The sequence below is a fragment of the Ooceraea biroi genome, chromosome 4 (genome assembly GCF_003672135.1).
Source record: "Ooceraea biroi isolate clonal line C1 chromosome 4, Obir_v5.4, whole genome shotgun sequence".
Taxonomy (NCBI): Eukaryota; Metazoa; Arthropoda; class Insecta; order Hymenoptera; family Formicidae; genus Ooceraea; species Ooceraea biroi.
This window is the reverse complement of record NC_039509.1, coordinates 17,655,174-17,681,801: the sequence shown is the minus strand read 5'-3', so window position 1 is coordinate 17,681,801 and position 26,628 is coordinate 17,655,174. Positions and strand designations below refer to the sequence as shown.

General features: G+C 42.3%; 5 protein-coding genes across 15 annotated transcripts; 3 read left to right on the top strand and 2 right to left on the bottom strand.

Annotated features, from left to right (window-relative positions):
* Positions 1 to 251: 251 nt before the first annotated feature.
* Positions 252 to 3,794, top strand: LOC105285726 (atypical kinase COQ8B, mitochondrial). Of its 4 annotated transcripts, none has more exons than XM_011350147.3 (12): positions 262 to 607; positions 808 to 1,001; positions 1,075 to 1,593; positions 1,665 to 1,884; positions 1,961 to 2,085; positions 2,153 to 2,237; positions 2,310 to 2,425; positions 2,522 to 2,684; positions 2,753 to 2,955; positions 3,035 to 3,187; positions 3,356 to 3,456; positions 3,543 to 3,794. In XM_011350147.3, exons 2-12 carry the CDS (start codon positions 810 to 812, stop codon positions 3,715 to 3,717), a joined length of 2,052 nt encoding a protein of 683 aa, XP_011348449.2. In that variant the 5' UTR covers positions 262 to 607; positions 808 to 809; the 3' UTR covers positions 3,718 to 3,794. The 4 variants fall into 4 exon arrangements, with proteins under 4 accessions (XP_011348476.2, XP_011348449.2, XP_011348457.2 ...); XM_011350155.3 differs by lacking the exon at positions 262 to 607 and adding an exon at positions 614 to 729; XM_011350163.3 differs by lacking the exon at positions 262 to 607 and having other exon boundaries at positions 864 to 990.
* Positions 3,795 to 3,859: 65 nt separating this feature from the next.
* Positions 3,860 to 4,997, top strand: LOC105285716 (mitotic spindle assembly checkpoint protein MAD2B). Of its 2 annotated transcripts, XM_011350137.2 has the most exons (4): positions 3,860 to 3,977; positions 4,055 to 4,352; positions 4,435 to 4,701; positions 4,863 to 4,997. In XM_011350137.2, exons 1-4 carry the CDS (start codon positions 3,959 to 3,961, stop codon positions 4,873 to 4,875), a joined length of 597 nt encoding a protein of 198 aa, XP_011348439.1. In that variant the 5' UTR covers positions 3,860 to 3,958; the 3' UTR covers positions 4,876 to 4,997. The 2 variants fall into 2 exon arrangements, with proteins under 2 accessions (XP_011348439.1, XP_011348431.1); XM_011350129.2 differs by lacking the exon at positions 4,863 to 4,997 and having other exon boundaries at positions 4,435 to 4,795.
* On the bottom strand, positions 4,740 to 5,787 carry LOC105285713 (ciliogenesis and planar polarity effector 2). The gene is made up of 4 exons (XM_011350114.3): positions 5,691 to 5,787; positions 5,330 to 5,595; positions 5,093 to 5,229; positions 4,740 to 5,018 (listed from the first exon to the last, which is right to left on the bottom strand). Exons 1-4 carry the CDS (start codon positions 5,785 to 5,787, stop codon positions 4,817 to 4,819), a joined length of 702 nt encoding a protein of 233 aa, XP_011348416.1. The 3' UTR covers positions 4,740 to 4,816.
* A 943-nt stretch (positions 5,788 to 6,730) lies between these two features.
* On the top strand, positions 6,731 to 13,969 carry LOC105285749 (heterogeneous nuclear ribonucleoprotein U). 5 transcript variants are annotated; one of them, XM_011350206.3, is made up of 10 exons: positions 6,731 to 7,012; positions 7,414 to 8,375; positions 8,479 to 8,668; positions 8,776 to 9,512; positions 9,577 to 9,702; positions 9,826 to 9,991; positions 10,096 to 10,326; positions 10,406 to 10,646; positions 10,892 to 11,168; positions 11,497 to 13,969. In XM_011350206.3, the coding sequence occupies exons 1-10, from the start codon at positions 6,874 to 6,876 to the stop codon at positions 11,566 to 11,568; spliced, it is 3,141 nt and encodes a 1,046-aa protein (XP_011348508.2). In that variant the 5' UTR covers positions 6,731 to 6,873; the 3' UTR covers positions 11,569 to 13,969. The 5 variants fall into 5 exon arrangements, with proteins under 5 accessions (XP_011348508.2, XP_026824982.1, XP_011348525.2 ...); XM_026969181.1 differs by having other exon boundaries at positions 10,892 to 11,226; XM_011350223.3 differs by having other exon boundaries at positions 10,889 to 11,221.
* A 196-nt stretch (positions 13,970 to 14,165) lies between these two features.
* LOC105285768 (histone-lysine N-methyltransferase ash1) lies at positions 14,166 to 26,196 on the bottom strand. Of its 3 annotated transcripts, none has more exons than XM_011350243.3 (14): positions 25,278 to 26,196; positions 24,714 to 25,091; positions 24,418 to 24,623; positions 24,208 to 24,327; positions 20,537 to 24,021; positions 20,068 to 20,400; positions 19,709 to 19,989; positions 19,113 to 19,615; positions 18,596 to 19,017; positions 18,160 to 18,486; positions 17,897 to 18,069; positions 17,632 to 17,798; positions 17,351 to 17,545; positions 14,166 to 17,263 (listed from the first exon to the last, which is right to left on the bottom strand). In XM_011350243.3, the coding sequence occupies exons 2-14, from the start codon at positions 24,883 to 24,885 to the stop codon at positions 17,120 to 17,122; spliced, it is 6,528 nt and encodes a 2,175-aa protein (XP_011348545.1). In that variant the 5' UTR covers positions 24,886 to 25,091; positions 25,278 to 26,196; the 3' UTR covers positions 14,166 to 17,119. The 3 variants fall into 3 exon arrangements, with proteins under 3 accessions (XP_011348545.1, XP_011348535.1, XP_011348552.1); XM_011350233.3 differs by having other exon boundaries at positions 25,520 to 26,196; XM_011350250.3 differs by having other exon boundaries at positions 25,608 to 26,196.
* Positions 26,197 to 26,628: the final 432 nt, after the last annotated feature.

Below are 26,628 nucleotides of genomic sequence, written 5' to 3'. Positions count from 1 at the left end.
ATATTGTTTTCCTTTTTTATTTTATTTGATTCTCTATCTTGTACTATCTTTCTTATCTCTGTAAAGATAAAAACTTAATTTGCTACTCCAAAATATCTCGAGATAATGTTTTTTTATAAAGAAAGCATCTATTACATTGAGTTGACCGAAAATTGCGCAAATTTTTTAACAAAATTTGGTATTTTTAATACAAAATTATTATTATTATTATTATTGAGTCATTACTTTTTCCTATTTTTTAAAATTTTTTAATAAAAAAATATCAACTTGTAATGGATGTTTGAGGCCGCGTTCGCTTTGGACGCTCACGCGCTTTTAGCGTCGGTCTATATTTTTTATTCATTAAATGTAAAACAAAGATAAACTAACACCGAAAATGCGTGAATGTTCAAACGAACGCATCCTAAAAATTCCTGATTCACAAATTCGAGCGCCTGCAGTTATGCGTTCATTCTAACATTTCGAATGTTGGGTTATTATTTTGCCGGCGCCGGCCAGCTGAGCCTGATTCGAGAGGTGTGATGTGGCTCAATAAATAAGTCAGAAACAATTTCACTTTTAAATGGTGACGCTCAACGACAGGTTGAAAAAGTAGTTTTATTTTCGAGTAAGAAGTAAATTTACAATAAAAAGAATACTTGGTGTTATTCTAAAATATCTTCTTATAATGTTGAGATAAAAGATTTTGATAGCACTATACTAACCTTTTCTGATACTCTCTTTCAAAAAGTAACATATATAATTATTAATTTGATGCTAATTTAAGACTGTTTTATTGAAAGCTTATCATATCGCAACGCTTTTTAGAGATGCCTCGCTCAAGAGTTTCCGATTTACTTGGTATACTTCAAGGAGCGCAAAGGGTGACAAGTGCTGCAATAAAATATCAAGAGGACGCAATCAGATTTGCAATTACGCATTCCAGTTTGAAAAGTTTGCCCGAGAAGTGTCTGCAGACTGCACGCAAGAAATTGAGTGACATAGAACCAAGTAAGGTTCCTGTAAGTCTCACGATCGAAACCGATATACGTCATAACGTTGCACGTTGCATCACGCAATGATAATCTTTTATAGGAACAAGTGGTGAAGGATTTAAGAGACGTAGCTGAGCGTGCGGGTACGGTCGAAGAAGGCGTGAAACAATACGCCAAGATAATGATTGCTCAAACCCTGGGAATGAAAACTGATACTTATGTGCCTAAGAGGGAGACGAAATTGTATGTACATAATGCTGCAAAAGACCCAAAGGAATTACCTGTTAACGGCAATGTCACCACGCGACGGTATAACACTAGCAAGCCTGTGGCGCAACAATCATCGGGAGTCGAACGAGATAATAATACAGCGTGGGAGCGCATGTCTGTGAAGGAGAAGATTCAGACCATTGGCAGTTCGCCCAAAGCGATACCTGATATAGAGCTGTCCAACAAGGATAAAGAAATCTTGAGAAAGCTGGAATTGGAGCATGAAAGGAACGTTAAAAAGCAGGCTGCAACTTCCGTTTCTTCGTCCGCAATGGAAAAGGAACGCGTACGTGTACCAACGGAGCCTAAGGAGAGACCAACAGCTAAATTGTTGGTGAAACCAAAGCAAGTAAGAATAAAAATATATATTTGTGGCTTATGGTTTCAAGAATATGTGTATTATTATTATTTAATTTGCAGCTGTCGCCTACCGCCCGAGAGAGGAAAGTCCCCGCTACACGGATGCAGAGAATGGTGAGCTTTGGAACTCTGGGTGTGGGTCTGGGTCTCGGTACCGTTGCCGAATACACACGGAGAACGTTGGGGTTTAAGGGACAGAGCATCGGGGATGCGGTCGACAACGTCTTCCTCACCAGGGCTAATGCGGAAAGGATAGTTTCAACATTGTGCAAAGTGAGAGGTACGAATGATTTGCATAATTCTGTTATATTCATGTATGTGTATTTACGAGGATTTCATTTTACTCGAAAATATAGGTGCAGCTTTAAAGATTGGTCAAATATTGAGTATTCAAGACAATAACGTTATAAGCCCCGAATTACAGAGTGTCTTCGAAAGAGTCAGACAGAGTGCTGACTTTATGCCAACTTGGCAAGTAGAGGTAAGCGATACGAATCAAGAGAGAGAGCAGGAAATTATTATTAACGTTTACTGATCTTTATTTCTAGAAAGTATTAGTCGACGAACTCGGAAGTGATTGGAGGAATAAATTCGCATCCTTTGAAGAGAAACCGTTTGCTGCTGCATCCATTGGTATACACTGATGCTATTTTATTTTTTTGTAGTTCCAATAAAGAGTTTGCTTAATTATCCATTGTATTTCAGGACAAGTGCATCATGGTGTGTTATTTAATAGGCAAGACGTTGCGATAAAAATTCAGTATCCGGGCGTGGCTAAGGGGATTGAGAGCGACATCGAGAATTTAGTAGGCATAATGAAGGTAGGAAATAATTCAAATCTGTAATGTTTAAGTAAGACGTGAAACAAGTAAGCACCGATGAAAAGCGTTATCCAAAACACGTCGCTTCGATTACAGGTGTGGAATATGTTTCCAGAGGGGCTGTTCATCGACAACCTGGTGGAAGTTGCGAAACGGGAGCTCACGTGGGAGGTAGACTATGTGAGGGAAGCGGAGTGTACGAAGAAGTACAAGGAATTGGTAGCGCCTTATCCAGATTTTTATGTGCCTACAGTAATAGGTAAAAAGATCGATAAAATGTGCACGACAGGGTTCCACGTATTCAGTCAATATCGATTAAACTTTTAGACGAGTTCTCGACGAAGCAAGTATTCACGACGGAAATGATAGAAGGCATTCCCGTGGACAAATGCGTGGAGATGGACGTTAAAATCAGGGAGCGCATCAGTGAATTGGTCATGCGCCTCAGTTTGAAGGAACTATTCGAGTTTCGATACATGCAGACTGACCCGAATTGGTCCAACTTTTTCTACAATCCTAGTACAAATCAGGTTTCATGCAATAATCACCCATTAATTAAATATATATTTCCAGCTTTAATTGAGATCACTAATAATCACATTTCTGCAGTTAATTTTATTGGATTTTGGAGCGTGCCGGTCTTATGAGAAAGCGTTTATGGACAAGTACATCGAAGTTATCAACGCTGCGAGTGACGGAAATCGCGACAAGGTCCTTCACCTGTCTCGAGAGATGAAATTTCTTACCGGATATGAATCTAAGGTATCTTTATCTAAATTATACGGGTGTCTCAAAATTAAACAATCTTTCATATCCTAAAGAATATCTTGAATTTATTGAATTAAATTGAATGATTAATTGAATGAAATTCCCGAAGTGTTATATCAGTTTTAAATGCACAACTAATTTTTTTAATATTGCTATTAACAGATTATGGAAAATGCTCATGTGGATGCGGTCATGATCCTTGGACAGGTGTTCGACAATAATCATGAGTATTACGATTTTGGCGGTCAGGATGTGACCAGGCGGTACGTTCCATTTATTTCTGTGCCTGCTCCCATACTTAATTCCTACATCTGGTATTAACATCAGGAAACAAAATTGCCTGTTACAGAATGCACACTTTAGTGCCCACCATAATAAATCACAGACTGTGCCCACCGCCTGAAGAGATATATAGCTTGCACAGGAAGTTATCTGGAATATTTCTGTTGTGTGCAAAACTCAAAGTCAGAATCAAGTGTCGCGACATGTTTCGCGAGATTTATGCTAATTACAAATTCGGTTGACGGAAACAGAAAAACAAAACTATTCTTGTACAAACGTATGCGCGTGTTGCAATAAAATAAAATATTAGTAATTTCTATTTTAACAGCGGAGTGAATCTATCGTTGTATTGAGATTCTTGTAGGCGTACAAAGATGGCGCGATCCAAACTCATTCAATGGCGGCTTAGCGGTTCTTGGCCCTTTTGTATATTTTCTTTAAAAGATGCATTTTGATAATTATAATTCTTGATATTATTTAAAAATGTCTCAAGACAAAATAGGTACATTTTTGTTTGTTCGATCAAATATATTGTTGTACATTGATAGTGTACTTTTGAGTCAAAACGCATTTTTGCAGTCGGTGTTGAGATTCTTCTGGAGTTTTTGGAAGTGGCCTTTAATCACATACTATTTTTCCGTAAAATTTATCCCAAGGAAATTTTTGTCAAGAGAAAGATATACGGTGTCCCAATATACGTATCGGAACATCCAGAGTTGAACGAGTACTTGTCAAGTGTGTTGATTGCGATCAAGGAGCTGGTAAAGGAAGACCAAAGTAGTGTCAAAGCCATCAGTCTTACCTTCTACAACAGGGATAAACTGCCAGTAGAACAGTTCGTCTTTGACATGGTTAAACTGCAGGCAGATCTCGCGGAGTACGTTAATTGATTATCGAGCGATCGTGCTCCTGACGCGACTTCAAATTTCAATCCTACGTAAATCCCTTTTCGTTTTAAGGAAAGATCCATATTATCTAAAGACCGAGGAGGCGTTGAAAACAATTTGCTTGAAACTGTCAAAGTGCGACACGTACTTGAAGCCGTTGCCGGATGGCTCAACCTTCTCCATCGAAATTCAGACGTACGAAACTGCACACATTATCCTCAGCGAGAATCCAAAGTGCGAGGACTTTCCGTGGATCGTCGAAGACGACGCAAGCGAGATGATCAACAAGACTCTACTGCCGCTGAAAGACGTCAAAACTGATTGCTTAAACCTACAGGTGTACGTGATTGAGGACACAGAAAACAAAACCTAGCTAGCAATTTTTTTTATGTATTTTTATTTTATATAAAACAATATAAAAAAATATTAATTAGCCTGTGATCTATTACTGAACTTATCCCATCATCTTGGATATGAATTCCTTGTCTCTGTTCCACAAGATGTTGCAGATAGCGTTCAGCTGGTAGGAGCAATCGAACACCTCCGATCTTGTCGACGACTTGCTGGCGTCAATCTTGATTACCTTGACTTTCCACTTGTCCTCGAAGTCTTTGATTTGCATGTCGTCTATCACGGAATTCGACCAAGGTTTAAATCTGCAAACGATTGGATCAGAATTATCTGCGAAACCTTCCCACTCCACATTGCGGTTGACTGAGTGACGGTTTACTTTGTGCCGATCAGTATATTCGCTGGTTTCTCTTTTACGGTGGTCATTGTATTCATCAAGTACGGGATGTCGTTGAAACTCGACGTGTCGTCAAAGGAAAATACAGAGCACAGGGCATCGACTTTGTCCTTGCATGCCTGCAAAGGTATTATTTACGTCTTTTATTTCCTCCTTTCCATTAAATAATAACGTTTTGATTATTTATAAGATAAGTTAGACAAATTGCTCCACACGTACCGGTAGAATGTGATTGTATCTTTTTATACTGCTCTCCGAGGTGTCCCAAAATTGCAGCTTGAAGAGGATAACTTTGTCCCAGATCTTTACGGGCCAGAAGACATTGGTTTTCCTTATGCCATTGGTCTCTGTGTAATTACTGGACTCTGGAGTGCCTGCGAGTCTTGCTACCACCGAGGTCTTCCCTACACCAGATCTGCCTATCATAAAAATTTTATAAGTGACCTCCTCGATGGAGGAAGGCAACGATGGTTTCTCCAGGATGCCTAAAATGTACGAAGAGCAATCGTTAGATGAAACTGCGAGGTAGAGCGCGAAGACTCCACTCTTGCACTCTCTAGTTGGCAGAAATAAACAACACCATAGAATCGCCTTTTCTTAGAAGAGTTCACGTAGAAGTGATGGACCAAAGATTCCCCTTCCGCCGAAGCTAACCAGTTCATATTAATTGCATTCATGTCTCCCCGGTTTCACCGCGGAATAAAACAGAAAAAGCGCACTCGAATGCAGTACGACGAAAAGCATAATTACTCCATGCGGAACTCGATGTGAGAAGAATTCAAAAATTCGTATCAATCATATAAATCAAGAGCAGCGCGTATTATCGACTGCGCACGTAACATCGATCTTTCATGAGAACGATACTACGCGCAACGGCCAATCAGAAGCTTGTGTTGCACATGGTGCATGAAAAGTCGCTTCTCATTGGCCACGCAATATGCAATGCAGAAATCGAAGCAATATTTTATGATATTATAAAAAAAAATGCGTTATTTGCGTCCTTTATGATGCATAAAACATTTATAGCTAGAGTTTCATTTAAAAAGTGTAAGAGATATGTAATGTATTAATAAAAGAACGTAAAAAACGAATCCCTTGTTGTATGCGATATCGTATATTTATGTATTATTATTTTATCATACTGTATTAAATACATAAAAAATTATTTATTACATTTAACATTAACAAATCTTATCTCCAGAGATATGCGACGTTTCTAATATCCTTTTTTATTTCACGTACATGTATATTTTTCTCTATTTATTCGTCCAAGATTTACTTTTGCATTTTACAGGATCTTTAGAGGAATCTTTAATGCAATTTCAACAATTATGTAATTATCGATGTGGCAATGCAATTTCCACGAGTAAAACAAGCAAGAATAACAAAAGAAATAGATATAAAGATTGCGTAACTTGTGTGCGCCTTGTTTAAATTTGTAGGAAGGGCGCGCATTTCGACCAATGGTCGCGCATCCCGCCTTAGCGCGGGCGAATCGCCGTGCGCGCCGCACGCTATTGCGAATGAGACGACGGGCGTGATTGGCCGCGCGGCTGGCGTCGGTTCGAAACGTCGCAGGATCGACCAATGGCCGCGACGTGCGCTACGTAACGGGCTAGTTGCGACCGTCCCGCCATATTGTGTATGCAGCGCGGGTCAGTGGCGCGTGTATATGGGTCTTTCGTGAGGATTTTCTCTCTCGCGGCAAAAGGCAGGGGTGCATGAATCTGCCTACTTAGCTAACGAGGAATACTGTGCGCACGATGGATCTGGCTAAACTGAAAGTGGTGGAGTTACGGGCCCTGCTGTCCGAACGCGGGCTCGATGCCAAGGGCAACAAACCAGTGCTCGTCGAGCGGCTACGCAAGGCGATCGAGGAGGAGGAGGAGCAAGTGCAGGAGCGTAAGTCATGCGTCTGTCATGCGCCGAACAAATGTCTTCTGTTCCTAGCTCCTGTCGCGTTGCCCGAAATTGTTCGAGCGGTGCGCCGATACAGCGCGCGTCTCGTGAGAACAGTCCTCCCAATTACCGTCACTACCGACACCATTGTGTCGATCCGTTGATACACAACATGGTCAATAACACAAATGTAGTCAACAGCAAACGTGCGGCTCGTATCTGCAGACTAGTACTGGACTGCTGTTTTCTAGTTTGACACTTGAATGCACATAATTCCATCGTGTTTCGTTATTTTGCGTGCGTTAATTTGCAAAATTAAAAGTTTTATAGTTTTGCTATCGTGTCCTGATTGACTTGTACCAAAGCAAAGCTGTACAACTTGAAGTTTCATTATGTTTTCGCAGACGGTCAGGACAGATCAACGTTGCAGACAGAGAATAGCGACACAGCCTTCAAAGAGTCACCGGAAAGAACGATGGAAGCTGCACGATCTTCACAGTCGCCGAGGACACCCAGCAGAGCGTCCAGAAGCTCTTTGATGGTGACTCCGACAAAAGTTTCTACAAGAAATGCGTCCAGAGCAATGACGCCAAACTCTTCAAAACAAGCTACTCAGAGCAAACTTCAATACATCGAGAAAACGCATGAGGTATTAACAACAATATCAGAGTCTACTTCCGAGGAAGTATCTGTACTACAGCAGCAAGAGAAGATATCAAAATTGTCTTCTGAGAAGTACAAGGAGGAGCAGGAAGACAATACGCCACACGTTGTTCAGAACGTGGGCTATCCATTGCCATCTGAAAAATTCCAGGAGGAGGAAGCAAAGCGTACTAATATTTTAGAGAATAGATACGAGGCAAACGTTCCCCAAGTACCTGCAACAGAACCGTCTGAAAAATCTAGTATAATTGCACACGTAGATCAATTTTCTATACGTCGAGTGCAGTATGAGGCGAAGGAATTTAGCATAGATGAAGATAGCAAAGACGAAGACGTTCAACTGATTGCTGAGGAAACAAAGGATATCGCAAAGTTGGAGGAAAAGGCAGAGATCAAAGAGGATATCGATGAAGAGGAAGATGATGCTTTTGAAAAAGATATTGAGCAGAAAACCGAGTCGGTTGAGAAAGAGAGCATTAAACATATAGGGGATACACGTAACATTAAGGGTAATATAGACATTCCAACAATTGAACAGTCAATCCATGTGATACCTGATCAGCTAGACAAGACGTATGATATTGAGATGAAAAATGAAGAAAAGATTACCGACGAGATTTATGTGGTGCAAGATGAAGAAGAAATGGATTCAGTCGAGGACGCAAATGGAAAGGCAAATAACGATGCTTTACAGGACGAGCAGGTACATATAATTCACATATCTCGTATAAAAGTTAAAAAGTAACTTTTTCCAGATAAAGTTTTTAATTAATGATTAATTAATTAATTTTTATTTGCATGCAAAGGTTGCAGAAAGGACTGACGTGAAACAAGAGGACGTCAAGTTTGATTCAGAACAATCAAATCAAAAAGAGTGCAATGACAAAAAAAGGAAACGATCTCCTAGTCCCGCGGAAGTTTATCAGAAGTCTCCTACGCCGCAGAAAACGGAGGATGAACCGGATATCGATGAAACTGCCATGATCTTGTCATGGTGTAAGTGTCCATTATTTTTATCTTTTATTTTACTTGAGAATGATGATCATCGTCTCTGTTGGAGTGCATCTAATATCAGATATTGCGAATATCTTTCTTATTTTCAGACGATTCGGACTTGAATTTAGTCATCGATAAAGAGGGATTTCTCTCCGCCACACCCATGCACAATAGTGATTTCTGTTACATATGGGCTGGTGCAAGGGCGTCGTATGGTTTCGTGAATGGAAAGATATGCTACGAGATCAAAATTACGGAGCAACATTCTGTCGCTATAAAAGATGAGAAGCACTCGCACGTGCTTAGAATCGGCTGGTCGGTCTCCTCCACGTCCATGCAGCTTGGCGAGGAGAAGCTGAGTTACGCGTACACGAGCGCCGGGCAGAAGGGCACCGACAGCAAGTTCCTCGATTACGGCACGCGATTCAACAAGGGCGACGTCGTGGGATGCTACCTCGATATGACGCCCGAGGACACGGTGGAACTATTTTACACGGTAAACGGCAAGGATCTCGGACCTGCGTTCAGTATCCCGAAGGAAGAGCTCGGCGAGCGGCCGTTGTTCCCGCACATTTTGAGCAAAAACTGCACGTTCGCCTGCAACTTCGGGCAAGAGGAGGCGTGGTGCGAGCGAATCCCGGAATACGTCTTCGTGGGTGACGTGGACCTGGAGGACAGAGTCGCCGGCCCGCGTAGACCAGAAGCGAGATCAGATTGCGAGATGATAATGATCTGCGGATTGCCCGCGGTGGGGAAAACCGTTTGGGCGAGGAAACACGCGGCCGAACATCCGGACAAGTTTTACAATATTTTAGGGGTTCACCACTTGGTCGAGAAAACGGGGGTACGTTATCGATAAAATTTTTTGGAGCTTGATTAATTTGTTTTAATTTAATGTCCTCTTCCAGGACGTCGCTGTGTCGGATCAAGAACGAAACGCGCACCGACGAGAAGTCATTGATAAGTGCAATCGCGCACTCGATCAGTTGATCGACACAGCGGGCAGTAGGAGGCGTAACTATATATTAGATCAGGTACGCGAAATAGTAGACGCACGTATATGAATGTGTCGGACTGGGAAACAGTTTGTTACATTTAGATATATTTTACTAGTCATTGAGATATTTTTAAGATGATATTTTTCATGGCGCGCGCAGAAGAGCAACGTGTACTCTTCGGTACAAAGGCGTAAAATGCGAAACTTTGGTGGGTATCAGCGGAAAGCAATTGTTGTCATACCAACGAACGAGGAGTACAGTCAACGTTTGGCCGCACGCGGTGCAGAGGGAGATACGTCAGAATCAAGCCTTATGGGACTAAAAGGTACCTGAGGGATTATAGATTATGTTTATAAATATTTAAAAAAATGATATAGATATAAAAGAGATATAACATACTATAACATTTTATTCAAATATCAATTATAGCAAATTTTGCTGCACCCTCGGTGGGAGAGTCTTTTGACGTAGTGGAATGGGTCGGCGTCGACGAGACGGAGGGTAAGAAACTTATTGAAAAATATAACAAGGAAGGAAAGGAGGCTGGATTCGGTCAACATGCAGTGACGAAACGGCCGCGTCTTGACAAGACTGAGGGTAACAGGGAGACACGTGATTCGCGGAACAACCGAGATACACGGGATCACCGAAGGAATAATTGTGAGTCCCTTATTTACGATTATTTACGCTCGGCAACTGTATATTGTAATGTTACATTACGTGCGTGCTTACGTTTAAGATCAAGACAGGGGACGCAATCCTCCTTGGCGCGGCGCTAATATGGGGGGTTGGAGGGGAGAAAGACCACAAAGAGGCGGGTACATGAGGCATACCGGGTATGGGCCTCCCGCTCCGTGGAGATTACGAGGACGCGGTGGACCCGTGGTACGAGGCTCGGACAGAAGGATTGGTGGTGTCGATAGAAGAAACGACAGAAATCGGTCCGTTCAGCCTAGGCAAGGGGGTTGGGGCCCTATGAGGTAATGGGCAATAAATAATCTTGTGAGATACTGCAAAGGTACAGAAACTCATGGAAAGTGCACGTCCGCTGCTCTTGCTGTTTCTAAGAACGTAACAATTACAATTTCTTCGTACTCGTTGTCAAAGATCTAGATCATCTTAATAGTAAGATTAAATAATAATAATAATCACCGAGTGTAACGTGTCACTCATTCAGCATTTGAGATTTATTTTTTAACGTATATCTGTGTGTTGATTTTAGCAGCAATTATCAGGGATCACAGCAGTCTGGATGGGGGGGTCAGCAGGACAACTGGTCGAGCGGTCAGTCTCAAACCTGGAACCAACAGAGTTGGGGCCAGCAACAGAGTTGGGGAGGCGGCTGGAAGGGATACGGTCAAAGCACTGGTTACCAGACTGGTTATCAGCAGCAGGGATACGGTAACGGCAACTGGAACAACTGGAATCAACAGTATTATAACAACCAATATTGGGGCCAGCAACAACAGAGTGGACAGACCACTGCGGCTGGCAGCCAAGCTGTAAGCAAACAATAATCCATCATCGTAAATAAAACGAGAAACGGAAACTGAATGTAAGGTATAGATAATATTATTTTTCTATTTATTTTAACGTGTTAAAAGAAGAGAGTACGTAGTGCATAAACGTTTATAACCTGGCATCTTACATTGGTGTTTCTTAGCGATGGACTTCGAATAAGTATCACGTGAAATATGGCGTAAATAAAAGAAAACGATAAAAAAAATGGAACATTATCTTAATAAACTGAAAGCTCCAACCTTCAACAATATTTAATTTTAATCACATTTTCTATACACGAATTTTGCGCACGTATATATACATTTACAGGAAGCTACAAGCGAAACGGTTGCAACGACTTCTACCGATATGGAAGCAGGATACAGTTATTCGCAAGGGTGACAGAGTTTCGCGCGAGGATGAGCTACGTACGCCGCTCAAAGTACTGTGACCATTGCAGCTACTACGCAACAGTCCCATTCACATAAGTAGAAAAAAAAAGAATTTACCACAATTATATATATAATTGCAGTATATATTTTCACAAGTGTTTGTGTTTCTTGCGACATATAAATCTCGTAGAATATTGCATTGACGTAACGGCAAGTATATTGCGCTTTCATAGTTTCGGCAAACATTCGCACGACTCTCTTTTGTCCCTCGTAAGGGTGATTAGTAATTGCCAGCACCATGAAATTTCTCTTGCATCGAGATGCAACAGGTGCAAATACGAAATCAATTTTGAGGTATAATCGGTACTAGTGAGCTGAATATCCTTACTGGAAACACAGGTCTAATAATATAAGTGCATTAACAGTAACGTGTAATATCCGAGAAGAGATATAAATTTTTATCGCATTTTTAAAAATCAACAACTTTGAAAATTGTAAGAAAGAGAAAGAGGAAGAACACTACGTATGGGTACAAACCACGCAAATAGCATTAACAGTCGAGAGAAAAAAAAGGAAAACTGATAATCACCTCAAAAGCTCGTGTAAATATGTACAGATCTAAAGTAAAACAAAAATATGTGCAAAAGATATATATCTATTTATACACTGAATAAAATCTTGTAGTACAATCTTTAGTGGTGCCCTTTTAGAACAAAAAAGATATGCAAGAAAAAAAAAATATATATTGTACATCATTTATCTATCTTTATCTTTCTACAACTATAAACAATGTATAATGAGAGAAGATATTATGGCGCAAATAAATTATTCTTGGACACATGTTTTATACATGCAAACTTTTCATTGTATAAAAACGAGTATATTGTACTTTTATACATATATGTATGTTGTACTTGGATACATGCGATATATTGGGTCGTTCAAATACACATTTCATACCACACAATTGCAGAACTTTTCCATTAAAGAAACGGAATTACTGAAATTATGCAAGAGATTGCAAATAATTATATAGTAACGCAAACAAGTATTTTGTGAGGAGCACACATAAAGAAAAACATATATAGTTGAGTAAAAATAAAGATGTAACTCTACATAGAGACATTCGTCTTCTATCAACCCTTCAACTCAATATATTGTATTTGCAACATACTTATTATATGTATGCAATATATGGGTACAATATATATCGACTGGAATATGTACGGGACAAAGTCTCTTACTATGATTAGTTTTAATGGATAAATATAATTTCCCATATGGTTTTGTACCTACCGTATCTTCTAATTACACAAAGCGCTTTACTCTGGAATTATTATCCACATGCATAAATATGTCCTTGCTAGTTCTGCGTTTTTTCTAATTTTCCATATTACTCTGAGCGCGTATTTAGTTTCGCCACACATTGAACTATTCTACGTGATACTCTATTCACAATGCATTTGTTACCCTACGTAGTTCCTCTATTAGGATTATTCAGTTTACTTACATTCTTTCGAAAAGAAAGAGAAATATGTTAAAGTGTCACAATATGTCTTAATCATCGCGGAAATATCTTCATTTTTGTCTCAGCTGCGTCTCATATATATTGATGATATATTTTTATATATAAATGATGTTTATACATGAACGCGCGTGTGTTTGTTAATATCGATTCTGTTAATCGCGCGAACGTGGGCGTTTCAAGTTTGCTGAGAGAATCATGAGAATCATGAATCTTATAAATTAATACATCAAAGATTGTATGCGATTTAATGACGATATATATGCGACTTGCATTATTGCATTACGTCACTATTTCATTCTTAATTATTTTAATTGAAGGTAAATATATATATATTTGAAAGAAAGAAATCTTATGAACAAGGAAATTGATTGCCATTTCCTTCCATAATTTTTTATTCATCCACACGAGATTTTCTTTTTTTACGTTCGAGGAATGATTGTCCCAGTTTGTTTTTTTCCGAGAATATATTGTACAGATTGTGTGATGTTTCTAACTAAAGTACTTCTATGTGTAATCGAAAATAATTTAATGATTAAATAGCGGTAGGATATAAGAATATAATGGAAAAATATTAGAAAATGGGAGAGAGAGAAAGAGAGGGAGAGAGAGAGAGCGAGAGAGCGAGAGATGAGCTATTTTTTAAGAAATAATCAGTTCTATTTAACCAACATATAATGTATGCTAGTACCTCTGTGTTACCATAAGCAAAGATAAAAAACAGGCACAATGTTCATGAGCCGCATTGTGTAATAACGATAATCACGTATGGTGATTTTTTTCTATACGACAGGAAACAAAATTAGTATATATATATAATCTGTAAACTTAATTGTTGACACAAAAATGTACAAACTTATTCATAAAAATAAAAGAAGTTCTTCTCTATTTATTTTGGCGTTTATCTGTACTTTTACATCCACAGATAATGTATGGCTATGCTATAGACTGTTTTATGTAGCGGCGACTCAGTCTTGGGTAGAGCTACCTCAAAATTACGAAATTCGGGAGCGCTACTTTAAAAAACAAAAAAAAAATACGTACGAGAAATGAGCAAGAATACAGCGTATGGCAGACGTATGTAAGGAAACTTTTCACGTGTATATTTATGTTCATCAGAATACAATACAATGATATTATCTGTACATGCACTACATGAGAGTAGTTTTGAAAGCTGTCGTCGCAACAATCGTTTCTTTTTTTTTCTGCGATTTCTTTTGATTATATGTAAGTGTGTCATAATAGTGTTAATTATATAAGCAAACTCAGAAAGGGACAAGTTATTACAATTGCTACTGTTATAAATGATCGAGCTGAAGAGTGCCGCTAATGCATCGTACGTTGCATTAATACGTGTCTATATATATGTGTGTGTGAATATATATATATGACAATTCAAACGACGATTAATGATGATGTTGTAGAAAGAGAAAATAAAGTCGCTTAACATAACATGTAAAAATTACAATGTCGTACTTTTTGTGATTATAATGGTTCTCAGTAAACGTAAGACGAAAGATATTTCAAACGCGAAAAATCAATAATCGAACTTTACTGATCTTTAGTATGGAAATACTGATCATTTCATTGCGAAACGTTATATTTCAAACAATTTCGTTGATTCTTGCCGAATAACAATGAATTGATATATATATATATATATATATATATATATATAAAACCGAATATATTTAATAAACTGTTTGCCTGTACAATTACAAACTGTACCATCTTCTTTAAAGATAATATACAATATGGTGAGATATTGTACGAAAATGTTTAATAATATAATTTATGCATCATAGTATAACATGGTTTCAATAAACAATATTTGGTTAAAATTATTGTTACACATGTCGCTACATTGTTAATGCCATTATTACAGTAGTAGAAAAAGAGATTTGTCCATCTACGCATGTAGATGAATGTTACTTTTATACACCATGTATAATAATCGTATGAATGAGTAAGTAGAAAAGCAAGTAGAAATATATAGAAATATATATATACATATAATCAATGAAACAATTTTCCATTAAAAATATCTCAATATATTAATATATGAATATAGAATATATTCATACGTAATAACAAAACTCATTCAAGATGCTAAATAATATTTCAGAATAAATCGACATTGTGCCAACGTTGTTTTCAATATCAACATGATACAGATAAGTTGCATTTTGCATGCGTTGAACAGATAAAGATTCGCGCAAAAATAATTGCGAATGAAATGATGCAACTGTATGTCATGAAAAAATGCGATGATCTGTTTGACATTTTTATAATCCATTTGAAGTCAACGTAACGTTGGATCGGCATGTTTTAAACTCGTTTCGAAAACAGCTCGCACATCGTGCTATTTCATCATGATATATCAGCTTACGTAGAAGGCCAGCTCCCCTTTTTTTATTTTTGAATTACACAATATAATAAATATCCGAATGGTACCATTGCCAATATACCACATAAAAATGGCAAGCACTTAATTAAAGAAAAAAAACCTGCGCTCTGATTAAATAAAATAAATAACTTGTGTGTTAATTTTACCGCCAACATACACAAATCCTCCTTTAACACATTCACTGCCAAGCGCAATTCAGCTGAGTCTCCATTCACTCTAACTGAATTATTACGATTCACTGTAATATATTCATAAATAATATTTTATAAATAACGTTTATAATCATTTCCACTTTAATTCTCATAAATAAAAATATAAAGTTGTTTACAAATGTATTTTGTCCCTTATGGCTTCTGTTGTTATCAGATAGTTATTATCTACAATATAAATTGTAGATGTGTAAATTGCGTGTTATAATATTATTCACGTGTCTTAATTCGTTTATTGCATGTCGGTTATCGGTGATCGTCATGGCAGTAAATGCGTTAACAGACACTTTCGTCTTACGTCCTAAATTATAATAGCAAAAGTTATCATAAAAATAAAATCTAATGTATCAAGTAATCTAATACGAAAAGAAAGGGGTAAGAAGATTCATATGTAACATATTTGTCGTAACATGTATCTACCATACTGTGTAATGCAATAATAAATATGGAGTCCTGAGTACATATGTACAATTTTGGAATCACTGCGACCCATCCGGTCACGTACGACTACAATATATAATTCAATATCAATAAATTAAATATTAGTCAAGGTCCTTTCGTAAAGTGAAGAAAGTATGTTACACTCGATTCAAATAACGCGCTGGGATTATGAAAAATATAATATTACTTCTGTGCAATAAAGCATCGCATACACAGCACACGCGCACATTTTTTTTTGTTTCCTCCGTTTGTTTGTTTCTCGCACTCGCACTGGTATAACACGTTTATTCTCCCTCGGCAATCCTTATCCCATGTAACGTGTAATTTGTACATTTAGCTATATTAACTATGAAAAAAATGTACAAACGATCTTCTATACAGGTCCGCGAATTACATTAATATAATAGCCCAACTCGGGAGAATCGTTTACCCTTGTAGCTTTCTTCCCTATTTTAATACCCTACTCGCAAAATAAAGTCTAATGTACCTTATTTTCAAGTACCTACAAATTGCTTGCGACATGACTCCTGGCGTAAAAGCAACAGTGCCTACTTCCTGACTGCTAATCAAAAAATTGGGAACAAACCGAAATAATATGATGATGATGACAAAGATCTAGTTCACGATAGAGACCTTTCTAAAAATAAACGAAACGAAAGATAAATTGTACAAAAAAAAAGCATTGATCGATAGTCTAGCCTAAACAAACGTTATTCCCGATTACGACGAATCATTACATCAATGGACGGGTTGTACGAACAGGAAAGTTGCTCTCTCTTACGCTTTCGTCGTCGAAAAGGGGGATGTACAGTGATCCATACAGTTATCTTTATCTTGATCCATACAGTTGAATCAACTTTTGTTTTTTTTTTTTAATGATTGGACTGACCAACTAGCCTATTAATCTGACTGAGATTGGAATTAACAGTAGCTCTAGATTATATACAGTACGATATTATCGTTGTGATATTACCCACTGTCACGGATTAAGTCCACCGGGTCTTTTCCGGTTCCGCCTGTTCCTTTCCAAAAGGAACGACAGATCTAACGGATCTTTCTTGTTCGGCATTTTCTGCAACAGGTTCAGCAGAATGCCGTTCAGCTTCTTTCTCTGTTCCTCCCTCTGGAAATAAAATAGATATAAACAATATGTAGAGAGACGTAACAAACAGTGAGTCTTAATATCTAAACTCTAGGATAATATCGTTACCTGAGCGTACGACGATGCGGACGGTGCGATCGTTAAAATTTCGCCCGACCGTCGCCGTGTTCTGCTACCGCATCTATGCTCCTTGCTGTGCGCCTTCACGTTATCACCGGATTCCAACTTTGGATTTTGATCTAATTCTTGATTGCTACTCTTCTTCTTGTCCTTGGACATCTTGATGCCATCCAGGCTGTGAGGCTGGAAATACAATTCCGCTTAGTGCGTACTGATGCAACAAATTGTGTATTATATATAATAATATAATACGATAAGCGTGTACTTACCAAATAGGTGCGGTAATGCTTGATGCGTTGCGGGAAGGTTTCAAACGCGTAAGGCTTCGTGCACACCGCATGCCTCGCTCTGGCCACCTTCGTGAATAGCCGTGCCGCGCGATCGACACGATACTCGCACACGTAAGTGTGCTCGGGAGTGGACCCGACAGGACGCCCTAAAGCAAGAGGATTAATTCTTGTATAATTGAACAATGTAGCGATTCATCGATCAATCAAATATGATTTCTCGACATCGCTGGTCGATACTACGTACCTTTGCAGAAAGTATGAGGATCCAGTACCCAGCAACGCTCGGCCACAAGATCGCAGGGGACGGCCTCGTACAACGGCGCACACACGACTTCGTTCACGTAGAACTTGCGCGTCGGTTCGTGATATGTCTCGTGAGGCCTCAGGTAATGGTGCCCGAACACAAACCGTTCACCTCTATTGTAATAGACAATTAAATTTTAATGGCAAATAGTCTTTAACGTTATTTAGGTCGGTTAAGTTCATTAATACAGAAGAATCGCTTACTCGGGATTTTTCCAGAGACGTTCGATTCTGAAAATGTCCATCTGCTCGTAGTCAGGCTTCTGTATGGTTTTATACGTGTGTTTGTCGGGCGTGTCTCTTAAAACGTAGACCGTGTCGCCTTGTCGGAGCTGCAGGTCGCCTCGCAACAGGGTTACGTAGTGCTTCTTGTCCTCTTCTTCCTCCTCGCCTTCCAGCGGGATCTCCAGATCGACTTCACGAGGCTGGCATCTCTCACACAGGTAGGACTCGACACTCGTGTCCGCTTTAACGCAGTCGCAGTGCTGCCAAACGAGACAACGCTCGCACTGAATCATCAGGCCCTCGTCCCTGCGCAAATAATTAGTAGATTTCGATCAATTTATTAAAGTTGCAATTAAAATATATGATTTTGTTTTACTCTTGATTGATAATCGACAGAAATAATAAAAAACTTTACCTGTGCAGTCCGCAAATACACCGGATTACGTCCTCCTCTCCGGCCGTGGAACCGCGAGGTGGCAGGAAGCCCTGAGATGGCGGAGAACCCGTCGCCTCCGTAATAGCGTTCACGAAATCAGGCTTACTTCCCAAGTACAACTTGCGGAGTCTCGCCGCCGCGATACCAATTTCGGACGTTCTCCCGAAGAATCTCACGTTGTTGTCGAACAGCCTTATCAAATCGTGGTCAAAGTGCTCCGCAGTCTTGTAGTGACCGGTGCCGATGCACTGATCTATCGTGCTCAGGTCGACCGGTTCTGTGATTTTCTCGTAGTAATCGGGCAATTTCTTTTTCGAGGGTAACGTCATGAATGGAGTGCACAATGGCTGACCATTTTCATCGTTTGCCGTCGCAACGATTGTGTACAAATCTTTTAACACCTGTTTGAAATAAAACGGATACAATAATATCATTAATAATATTAAAACATTATCATGACATTTTAATATAGTGATATACGAGCTCATCGACTGACCTTAGCTAATTTTGCAGTCTTATGCATCTCTGGATCGTCCTGTGCCTGTGCGAGCCTACGCGTTCGCACGGTTCGCGCGTTCGTGTTTGTCAGCGCGGTTAATTGCGAGAAAAATGCGTCGGATTGCGCCTTGGAGTCTCCGGAGCCCTTTTCCTTCGCGGCGCTCACGTTACCGAACTTCGCCTTTCCGTTCTGCACCTGGATCTGTTGGACCGACGCCGACTTTAGCCGCCGCACCTTCTCCAGATTCCTCAGCAGGAAGCAGTGATGTTCGCGCGCGAAACATCGTTGCTGATAAGACATCGGTTTCAGTTGCGGCGTGTTGTGCGTTAGAATCGGGTCTCCTACTTTACGCGACTTGCAAATGTTCTTGGAATTGGCCGATTGTATGGCGTTCGATTTGCGGATGTTCTTCCGCGGCCTGCCGACCGATCTCCTCTCGGCAGGCTCCACTTGCGACGGTAGAACGGATAGGTTTCTGGCCACCCTTTGACTCTTTCCACCTGCCACGGAAAATTTTATCAATTAAAATACCCGACACACATACACGCGCGCGCGCGCACGCTGCTCCGTTAGAACAATGTTCGTTGATTTACCTATGACACCTCTACAGGCACTGCTACCGCATCTACACTGTTGCCCCTCCGATGGATTGAAAAGCGCGAAATTGTAATCGTACGTCAGCTCCTCGCCCGGCTTGATGTCCCTCGAGGCGAACAACGCCATGCGTGGCAACCCGAGAACGCTCCACTTCTGCATCTCGCAATTCGGCTCGCATGAATGATTCACGAATCTCCCGTCACCACCCATGCGATGACCATCGATCACCAATCCACCGTCCAAGTGTAAGCAGTAGTGATGAGTATCATTGGCATACCTGTCATTTTAACATACATTTGTTTTTATAATATTTTATAATAGTTTAATGTTTTAATACATAATATGTAAACCATACCTGGTTGCCATTCTCGATTTAAATTCCCTCTCCGACACGACTTCACCTACGTATTCAAGAATAAAGTCTCCGGATTTAATAGCCTGTTGCGTCCTCACTCCCCATCCCTTGTCCTCTGTCATAAACCTTTGTAATCCTGGTGACCATTCGTGCTTTTGAATCTTCTGATTCTCGCACTTATCATTGCATGGGCACAGCTGCGGCGAGCACTCACTGAACACCATGCGATTAATACAATCGTCTCCACAACCGCTCTCTTGTTTGCATTCACAGGCTTGCGCCTCGTAGACGGTAGTCGGTTTAACGTCGTAATAAATATTCGTTCGAATTTTTCTACAAAGAGAATTTCTCAAGTATAGTGTACCAATCAATTAAATTACGTATGAACATTTAATTAGTATTTAAAGATTTTAAACATATATTTTATTTTATAACAAATGCTATGGCAAAAGAAAATATTATTATTTACTTGTAGTTCCACGATGGCACCAAATCCCGACCAGGTAGCCTCGACTGAGAGTGTAGCCACAATAAATCGTACTGCAGTTGAAACGGTGTTTTTCTCTGCCGCAGGAGTTTGCCGGTCGGTATGATGCCCGGCAATTGTTCCGCGGCGTAATGCTCATCATTGCCGCAGACGATGAGTTTCCTCTTGGCATCGGCGCCGACCATCTTCTTAGACTCGAGGTCTTTCTTGTACTCGGAGAACAATATGCCTCTGGCCTGTAAATATCGCTTCTTCCACCTCGACTGCTTCTTCCGATTGTGTCCGGGATCTGCAGGCTTTCTGCTGCTAAGCTCTTGATCCTCGCTAGCTACATCGCTGCTAGGCGGTGCTTCACTCTCGGTGTCGTAACCCGCGCTTCTCAATCTCTTCGCACCTCTCCCGTACAAGTTCGAGGGGCTGGTCGAACCTCTTCGTCTCTTGTGATTATTGTTGAAGCAGCCAGACAGCTCCATCTTGACGTTCACCGCCGCCTGAGCGTTCGCACGCTCCAACTTCCTCAGGTTCTCCTCGTTCAGTTCCGCGATGCGTTGGCTCTGATTGTAACGCTCGAGAGACACCTCCAGCGATGCGTTCTCGTCGTAGATGCGACAATCCGGTATCTTCTCGTACTTAACTGGACTCGAGTACAGCTTCTCGGACAACACGCTGCTGTCGGACTCTACGAGATCCTTACGAACCCGTAGCTGGCCCGGACAAGACTCGATTACCTCATCCGAGCCACTTCGACTGGACGTCTCTTGAACCGTACTGGAATTGTCCAGGTTCTTCGTGTCGCCTCGGACTTGCTCGTTGTTTCCGACGAGAGCATCCCGAGCTTCGTTCTCCATCAGAGACGCTTTATTATCCTCCACGTCTTCCGGTGCAGCCTGATCCTTGCACATTCCATTAGCGCCACTCGATACCGTCGATTTCGTCACTGCGGTAGAATCAGTGGGCTTCTTCTTCTTTTTCTTCAAGGTGGGAAAGCCCGTGCGATTGATGGTTTTCCGTCTTCGCATCTTCTTCCTCGTGGTGTTAGTCGTCGCGCTATTACTCATGAGATTTGGCACGCTCGAATTACCGATCTGAGCTACTTTCTTCTCGGTGACGGGTTTTTCATCGTCATCCAACGTTTCGGACACGTGCATGTCCGAATCGGTCTTTATGGTCTTTTCCGCACGAACATGTTCGACGTCTGCCTTGTCGTTCGACTGCGTTTTATCGGTCTTCATTGACTTTTCCGCAACTATCTTTTCCATCTTGCTACATTTTTCCGTGGCGATTTTAGAACTCTTGTCCGCCGACTTTTCCGACTTGTCGCCCTTGTCGAAAGCGTGGCTCTCGGATGGTAACTTTGTCACGGTAACGCGAAGATCTTTAACGATCTTCTTCTTCCGGCGCGGCTGAATTTCCGTCTGAGCAGCGGATTTATCTTCGTCACTGGCCTGCTTCTCAGGTGGCGCGTTCTCGGCGTCCCTGGGCCTCTTCTTGGGCGTCACCGGCAGGGCCTCCTCATCGTGAACGGAGGACGTTGAGCTGCCGCCGCCGTATCTCGTGATAGTAGCCTCGATCGCCTCCTCTATATGGCTTTCCGTGCAGTTGGATTCATTCGCGTTCGCGTCCGCGCAGCTCGCGTTCGAGCTCTGTGAGCTGTGCGGACTCGACACGTGATAGTGGCGCTTCTTCAGCGGCAGCCGTTGCTCATTCGGATTGGAACTCGTGCTCGTGTTCGCGCTACTCTTGGAATCCGCGCCCGCCAGTCCCTTCTCCTTTTTCAAGCGTCGCTTTAGCTTCTGATCGTCACTCGCGCTGACGTCGCCACCCTTTCTCTTCTTCGTGAGCTTCTTCACGCGGAAGATCTGCGGCAGTTCGGAATGATTGGTGCTAGTGCTGTTTCTCCCCAGGCTGCACAATCTCATAAACTGATCAACCAGGCTCTCCAGGTCCTGGACGATGCACGGATTAGCGCGGATAGGATCTTTCGGTGGCGCGAGTAGTCTCCGCCGGTGCTTGTGGTGATGATGTTTGTGGCAATGATTGTGCTGCGTCGGCTGCGTCGCCTTGTCGCACTTGTTAGACGCGCGTTCCACGTTCTCCGCCTTCAATATGTCGCCGACTGGCAGCGATATCAACGTCTGCACGCCCACACCGTTAGTCTCGAAGTTCGCCGCAGTCGCTTTCCTGTTGCACTTGTTCTCCTTCAGGATACGCCTGGTGGTTGGTGGCGCGGTCTTCTTCGTCGGATTCTGTTTCCTGGACACGGTGGTAGTCGCGTTGCTCCTGTTCTCCTTCGATCCCGTTCTCTTACCGACGCTCGACGTCTTTTGATCGCCGGAGACCTGATGCTCGCAGGAACTCTGTTTCTGTCGCGTTAACGGGACCGTGGTCTTGTTAGGCACGTACGTTCTGTCCTGCCTGACTTTCCTGCAGCTCCTGCCGTCGCACTGCGGCACGAGCTTGCTCGCGCTCGATCTACTTAGGCACTTGACTCGCATCTGAGAACTCGTCCCCATCGTCCCCTTCTTCATCATCGTTTTCTGCGACGGTTTCATCGAGTTGTCGTAGCGCAGTTTCTTCTGGTGCGCCGTCGACTTACCTTTCACCCTTTTACTCGCGGGAAGCGCAGCATTCTGCACCTTCTCCTCCCTCGATGCGACCGTTTTCGCGTTGCGCTTCTTCAGCGAGGACGCGTCCTCCTTTACGCTTTTCATGCTCGATTCCTTCACAGGTTCCTTCTTCTCCGTTAATCGGGAGTCAGGATTCTTCAGGCTTTTTAGAGATTCGTTCTTCTCCTTCTCCGCTTTTTCAATCTTCTCGATCTTTTCGACGATTTCCGGCCTTAAACGCGGCCTGCCGGGTCCCCGCGGTTGCGTGGACACCGCCTTCGCCGGTCTGCCGGGTTTCCGTTTGGGAGGGTAGAGAACTCGGTCGACGTTCACCGCCGGTTTCGTGACGACCGACGGCTGAATCGGAGATTGGGTCGGCACCGGAGGACTGACGGGACTCACCGCCAGGTGCAATGGACTGTTGTCCACCGATTGAATGCCGGAGTCGGGCGACACATTCGACACGCAGGGATACTCGCTGTCGTTGTTCGACTTCTTGCCGCACTTACTGCGCCTTTTCCGCGGTTCCGACAGCATGGCAGTCTTCTCGACAAACTGCTGCAGCAAAGTGGAGCTGTACACAGGTACGGGGTTCTGATCGCCGTTCTCGCTCAGGTCCGAGTCCGCGCTGAGCGACATGCGCTCGATCGCCTTCGACACTAGCCGTCCGCTCTCAGAGTCCTCGAATCCATCGAAGGGCGCGTCTTCTTGCTCTTGCGCGGGCAAGATCGCCGTCAGGTCCTCCTGATTGATTTCCTGCAGCGGTGCGTGATGATGGTGCTGCGACTGTTGCTGCTGCGCTTGCTGTGACGGCACGTGGCCCGCAGATGAATCCGAATCTTCGCTACTACATTCTGAGGACTAGTTCAATTCGTGATAATTTATTACATGACGATGCATATATATATTTTAAGATCACGTGCGATTGAATTTGAATACGAATCGAAACGCAAGATCGATCTTTTTAATTCTGGAGAATCTTTGTAGTAATTCTTTTCTAATCACCTAATCGTGCTTGGTTACGATAAATAATTACAAGACAATTACCTTATTCCCAAGATTGGCCTTAGGCTTCTTCGTAACATTTCTCCTGTTCTTTTCACATTTGACCTTCTCGGAATCCTCCTTTTTTGGACCTTTCATGGTAATTTTCAATTTCAATGCACCCTGCAGACACGTGATAAAATTAAAATTACTTTAAGAAGCACCGTAATTAAGAGATAACCAGGTCTCGAAATAAATCACATCTCGACGTACTTGTTCAAAGTTAGTTTCTTGAATGGAAAACGTTTGTTCACTGTGTTCAGAGGAACAGTCTGAATTAGATCCACTATCCTCTTCGTCGCCGCTGCTTTCGTCGTCTGACTCTGAATTGGAATCTGAATAGGAGCAACTACCCTCGCTTCCACCAGAGCTTTCGTCGTCGGAATCAGAATCTTCTTCGGAGTCGATCGAATCTGTTCCTGCAATTTAGAGAGGGTTTACTAGAGTAATGTTGTAATTTACATGACTGAAAGATAAAGATTTCCAAGCTGGACAATTTGCGACAGTACCATTAGGTTCAGTAGCAGGATCCCAGCTACCACCACCTTTTATGGCATCCATATCAACAGTCGAGGGGAGTTCCTTCTCTTGCTCCCCATCGTTTTCTTCCCAATTCCAATTCTGCAGTTCTAAATCCGAAGGACGATGAATAACGGCGCTCCATCCTGAATCACCAGACATTTTTCAGCTTATCTGACATCCAGCTGAATTGAATAGAATACCATTCCTTATATTTTTGTTCATTCATCAAGCCTTTTCACAATAACAAAGCGCATATCTTCAAGCCTCGGCTTATAAGGAATTTATTCACGAACGGTCGCCAATGTCATTTCCGTCACAGCAGGCAAGTTGCGTTCAGCAGTTAGCTTCTGCTCTCTGCTGTAATCCTGAAAAGAAGGGACACTGTCGTTAATCGAACGCCGAGATCAGGCTTTTGTTGCACTCGAGAAGTACCAAGCAAAATTATTATGTCAAATTACAACTATTTCTTTATCCATTTCTAATTCTTTTATAATGGACCATTATTTTTCTCAGTAAATAAATCCTCTTTACGTATCACTACAGGCACATACTTCCCACATACACCCCCGAACAGTAATGATTTCAGTTGTTCAAATGTACAATTATGTAAGTTGGTGCACACTCAAGACACAGCAACAAAATGTTCAAATTTTCAAACGTTCGAGTGAGCAACAAGCAGTGAAGAACCGTGCTGTCCGTGCAGTGTGTCGAAATTTCGTGGTCGCCTGCGAGTGACGCGTCACGCGTAAACAAGGTATACGTAACGCTCGCGTGAAATCGAAACACGACGCACCTCCACTTTCGGGGCCAGTTCCAGCTGAAACGCGCGATCCTCGAGCAGCGGCTTGCACCTGAACGCGTCGCGATCTCGATGCATTTACCTGGTGGCTGGGCGGCGTGGAAATCGCGGTGGCGACGCCGACACCGTTGCGCCGATTCACGGCGCGACGACAGCTGTTTCTCGTCGCGCGCTGCGCCAGGTGTGCGTCTCGACGTCTCGCGGATTTGGCGCGAAATGTCACCGCGTTGGCTCGACACGGGACGGCGTTGCGTCACGGCGACTGTCAGGCTCGCCCGGGGCAGTCTGGTTGGGCTACGGGGAACACGCACCGGCGACGACGACGTCGACGGGGTGCCTTGCCGCGGCGACGAACACGATTGGAAAGTCCGATGTTTACGTCCCGCTCGGCACGATCACAAAATGGCGTTTCACGGCGACGTTCTGGCACTGTGCGCGGCGTGCACTGGTCTCGTCCGTTCGTGCGTGTGCGAGCGCGAGCAGGTGCGTCACTCGCGTAACGTACCAACGACGACGGTTGCACCGGGCGCACGTTGCGCCGATTATCGCGGGTTTTCCCGGTACCTCGCGTCAGGTAGACTCGCGTGGGTCTCGCGCGACATGCACCAAGATCCGCGCATCGCGTTTCGCGACACTACTGTTCGCCGCCAGGGCGCGCGACACTAGCGCCGCGGTGCGGCGGACGCGCGAATCGCGAGGCCAGACGGCGATTCTCGAATTATAGCTGGAACGGGAGTCGAGCGTGAGGAAAAGTCGGTACTCGGTTCTTATCAGTGCTAAATAAATGTAATCGAACGAAAAGGCAAAAGAAAAGAAAAATTGGACAAAGATGTTCAAAATGAAAAGATCTACCATTGCGTTAATGTTGAAACCTTATTATGACAAAAACAAATGTCAGGATACAATACAAACGACATGACAGGAAACAGGTGTATCCGCTTAATAATTAGCGAGAGATATGCACATTAACACCTATACTTGTACGTTTTTATTATTATATTATCGAAAGAAAAAGAAGCTTTTAAATTATTTTCGCGTTCTCTTTGCATTTCTACTGCAGCAATTTCCGCGTTTCGAATTTCCAACATCGATCGCGTCTGGCA

What these genes read in the sequence shown, in the direction of transcription:
- LOC105285726 (XM_011350147.3), top strand. Translation starts at nt 810, where the DNA reads ATGCCTCGCTCAAGAGTTTCCGATTTACTTGGTATACTTCAAGGAGCG. An exon ending in AACATTGTGCAAAGTGAGAG is followed by an intron (nt 1,885 to 1,960) that starts GTACGAATGATT and finishes TCGAAAATATAG; the next exon opens with GTGCAGCTTTAAAGATTGGT. An exon ending in TTACCGGATATGAATCTAAG is followed by an intron (nt 3,188 to 3,355) that starts GTATCTTTATCT and finishes TGCTATTAACAG; the next exon opens with ATTATGGAAAATGCTCATGT.
- LOC105285716 (XM_011350129.2), top strand. An exon ending in CTGCAGGCAGATCTCGCGGA is followed by an intron (nt 4,353 to 4,434) that starts GTACGTTAATTG and finishes TTTCGTTTTAAG; the next exon opens with GAAAGATCCATATTATCTAA.
- LOC105285713 (XM_011350114.3), bottom strand. Translation starts at nt 5,787, where the DNA reads ATGAATGCAATTAATATGAACTGGTTAGCTTCGGCGGAAGGGGAATCT. An exon ending in TAAGAAAAGGCGATTCTATG is followed by an intron (nt 5,596 to 5,690) that starts GTGTTGTTTATT and finishes CGTACATTTTAG; the next exon opens with GCATCCTGGAGAAACCATCG. An exon ending in GATACAATCACATTCTACCG is followed by an intron (nt 5,230 to 5,329) that starts GTACGTGTGGAG and finishes ATACCTTTGCAG; the next exon opens with GCATGCAAGGACAAAGTCGA.
- LOC105285749 (XM_011350197.3), top strand. Translation starts at nt 6,874, where the DNA reads ATGGATCTGGCTAAACTGAAAGTGGTGGAGTTACGGGCCCTGCTGTCC. An exon ending in ACTTGGTCGAGAAAACGGGG is followed by an intron (nt 9,513 to 9,576) that starts GTACGTTATCGA and finishes GTCCTCTTCCAG; the next exon opens with GACGTCGCTGTGTCGGATCA. An exon ending in CTGCGGCTGGCAGCCAAGCT is followed by an intron (nt 11,169 to 11,496) that starts GTAAGCAAACAA and finishes ATACATTTACAG; the next exon opens with GAAGCTACAAGCGAAACGGT.
- LOC105285768 (XM_011350243.3), bottom strand. Translation starts at nt 24,885, where the DNA reads ATGTCTGGTGATTCAGGATGGAGCGCCGTTATTCATCGTCCTTCGGAT. An exon ending in AGGCCAATCTTGGGAATAAG is followed by an intron (nt 24,022 to 24,207) that starts GTAATTGTCTTG and finishes GAATTGAACTAG; the next exon opens with TCCTCAGAATGTAGTAGCGA. An exon ending in TGCCTGTAGAGGTGTCATAG is followed by an intron (nt 19,616 to 19,708) that starts GTAAATCAACGA and finishes TTTCCGTGGCAG; the next exon opens with GTGGAAAGAGTCAAAGGGTG.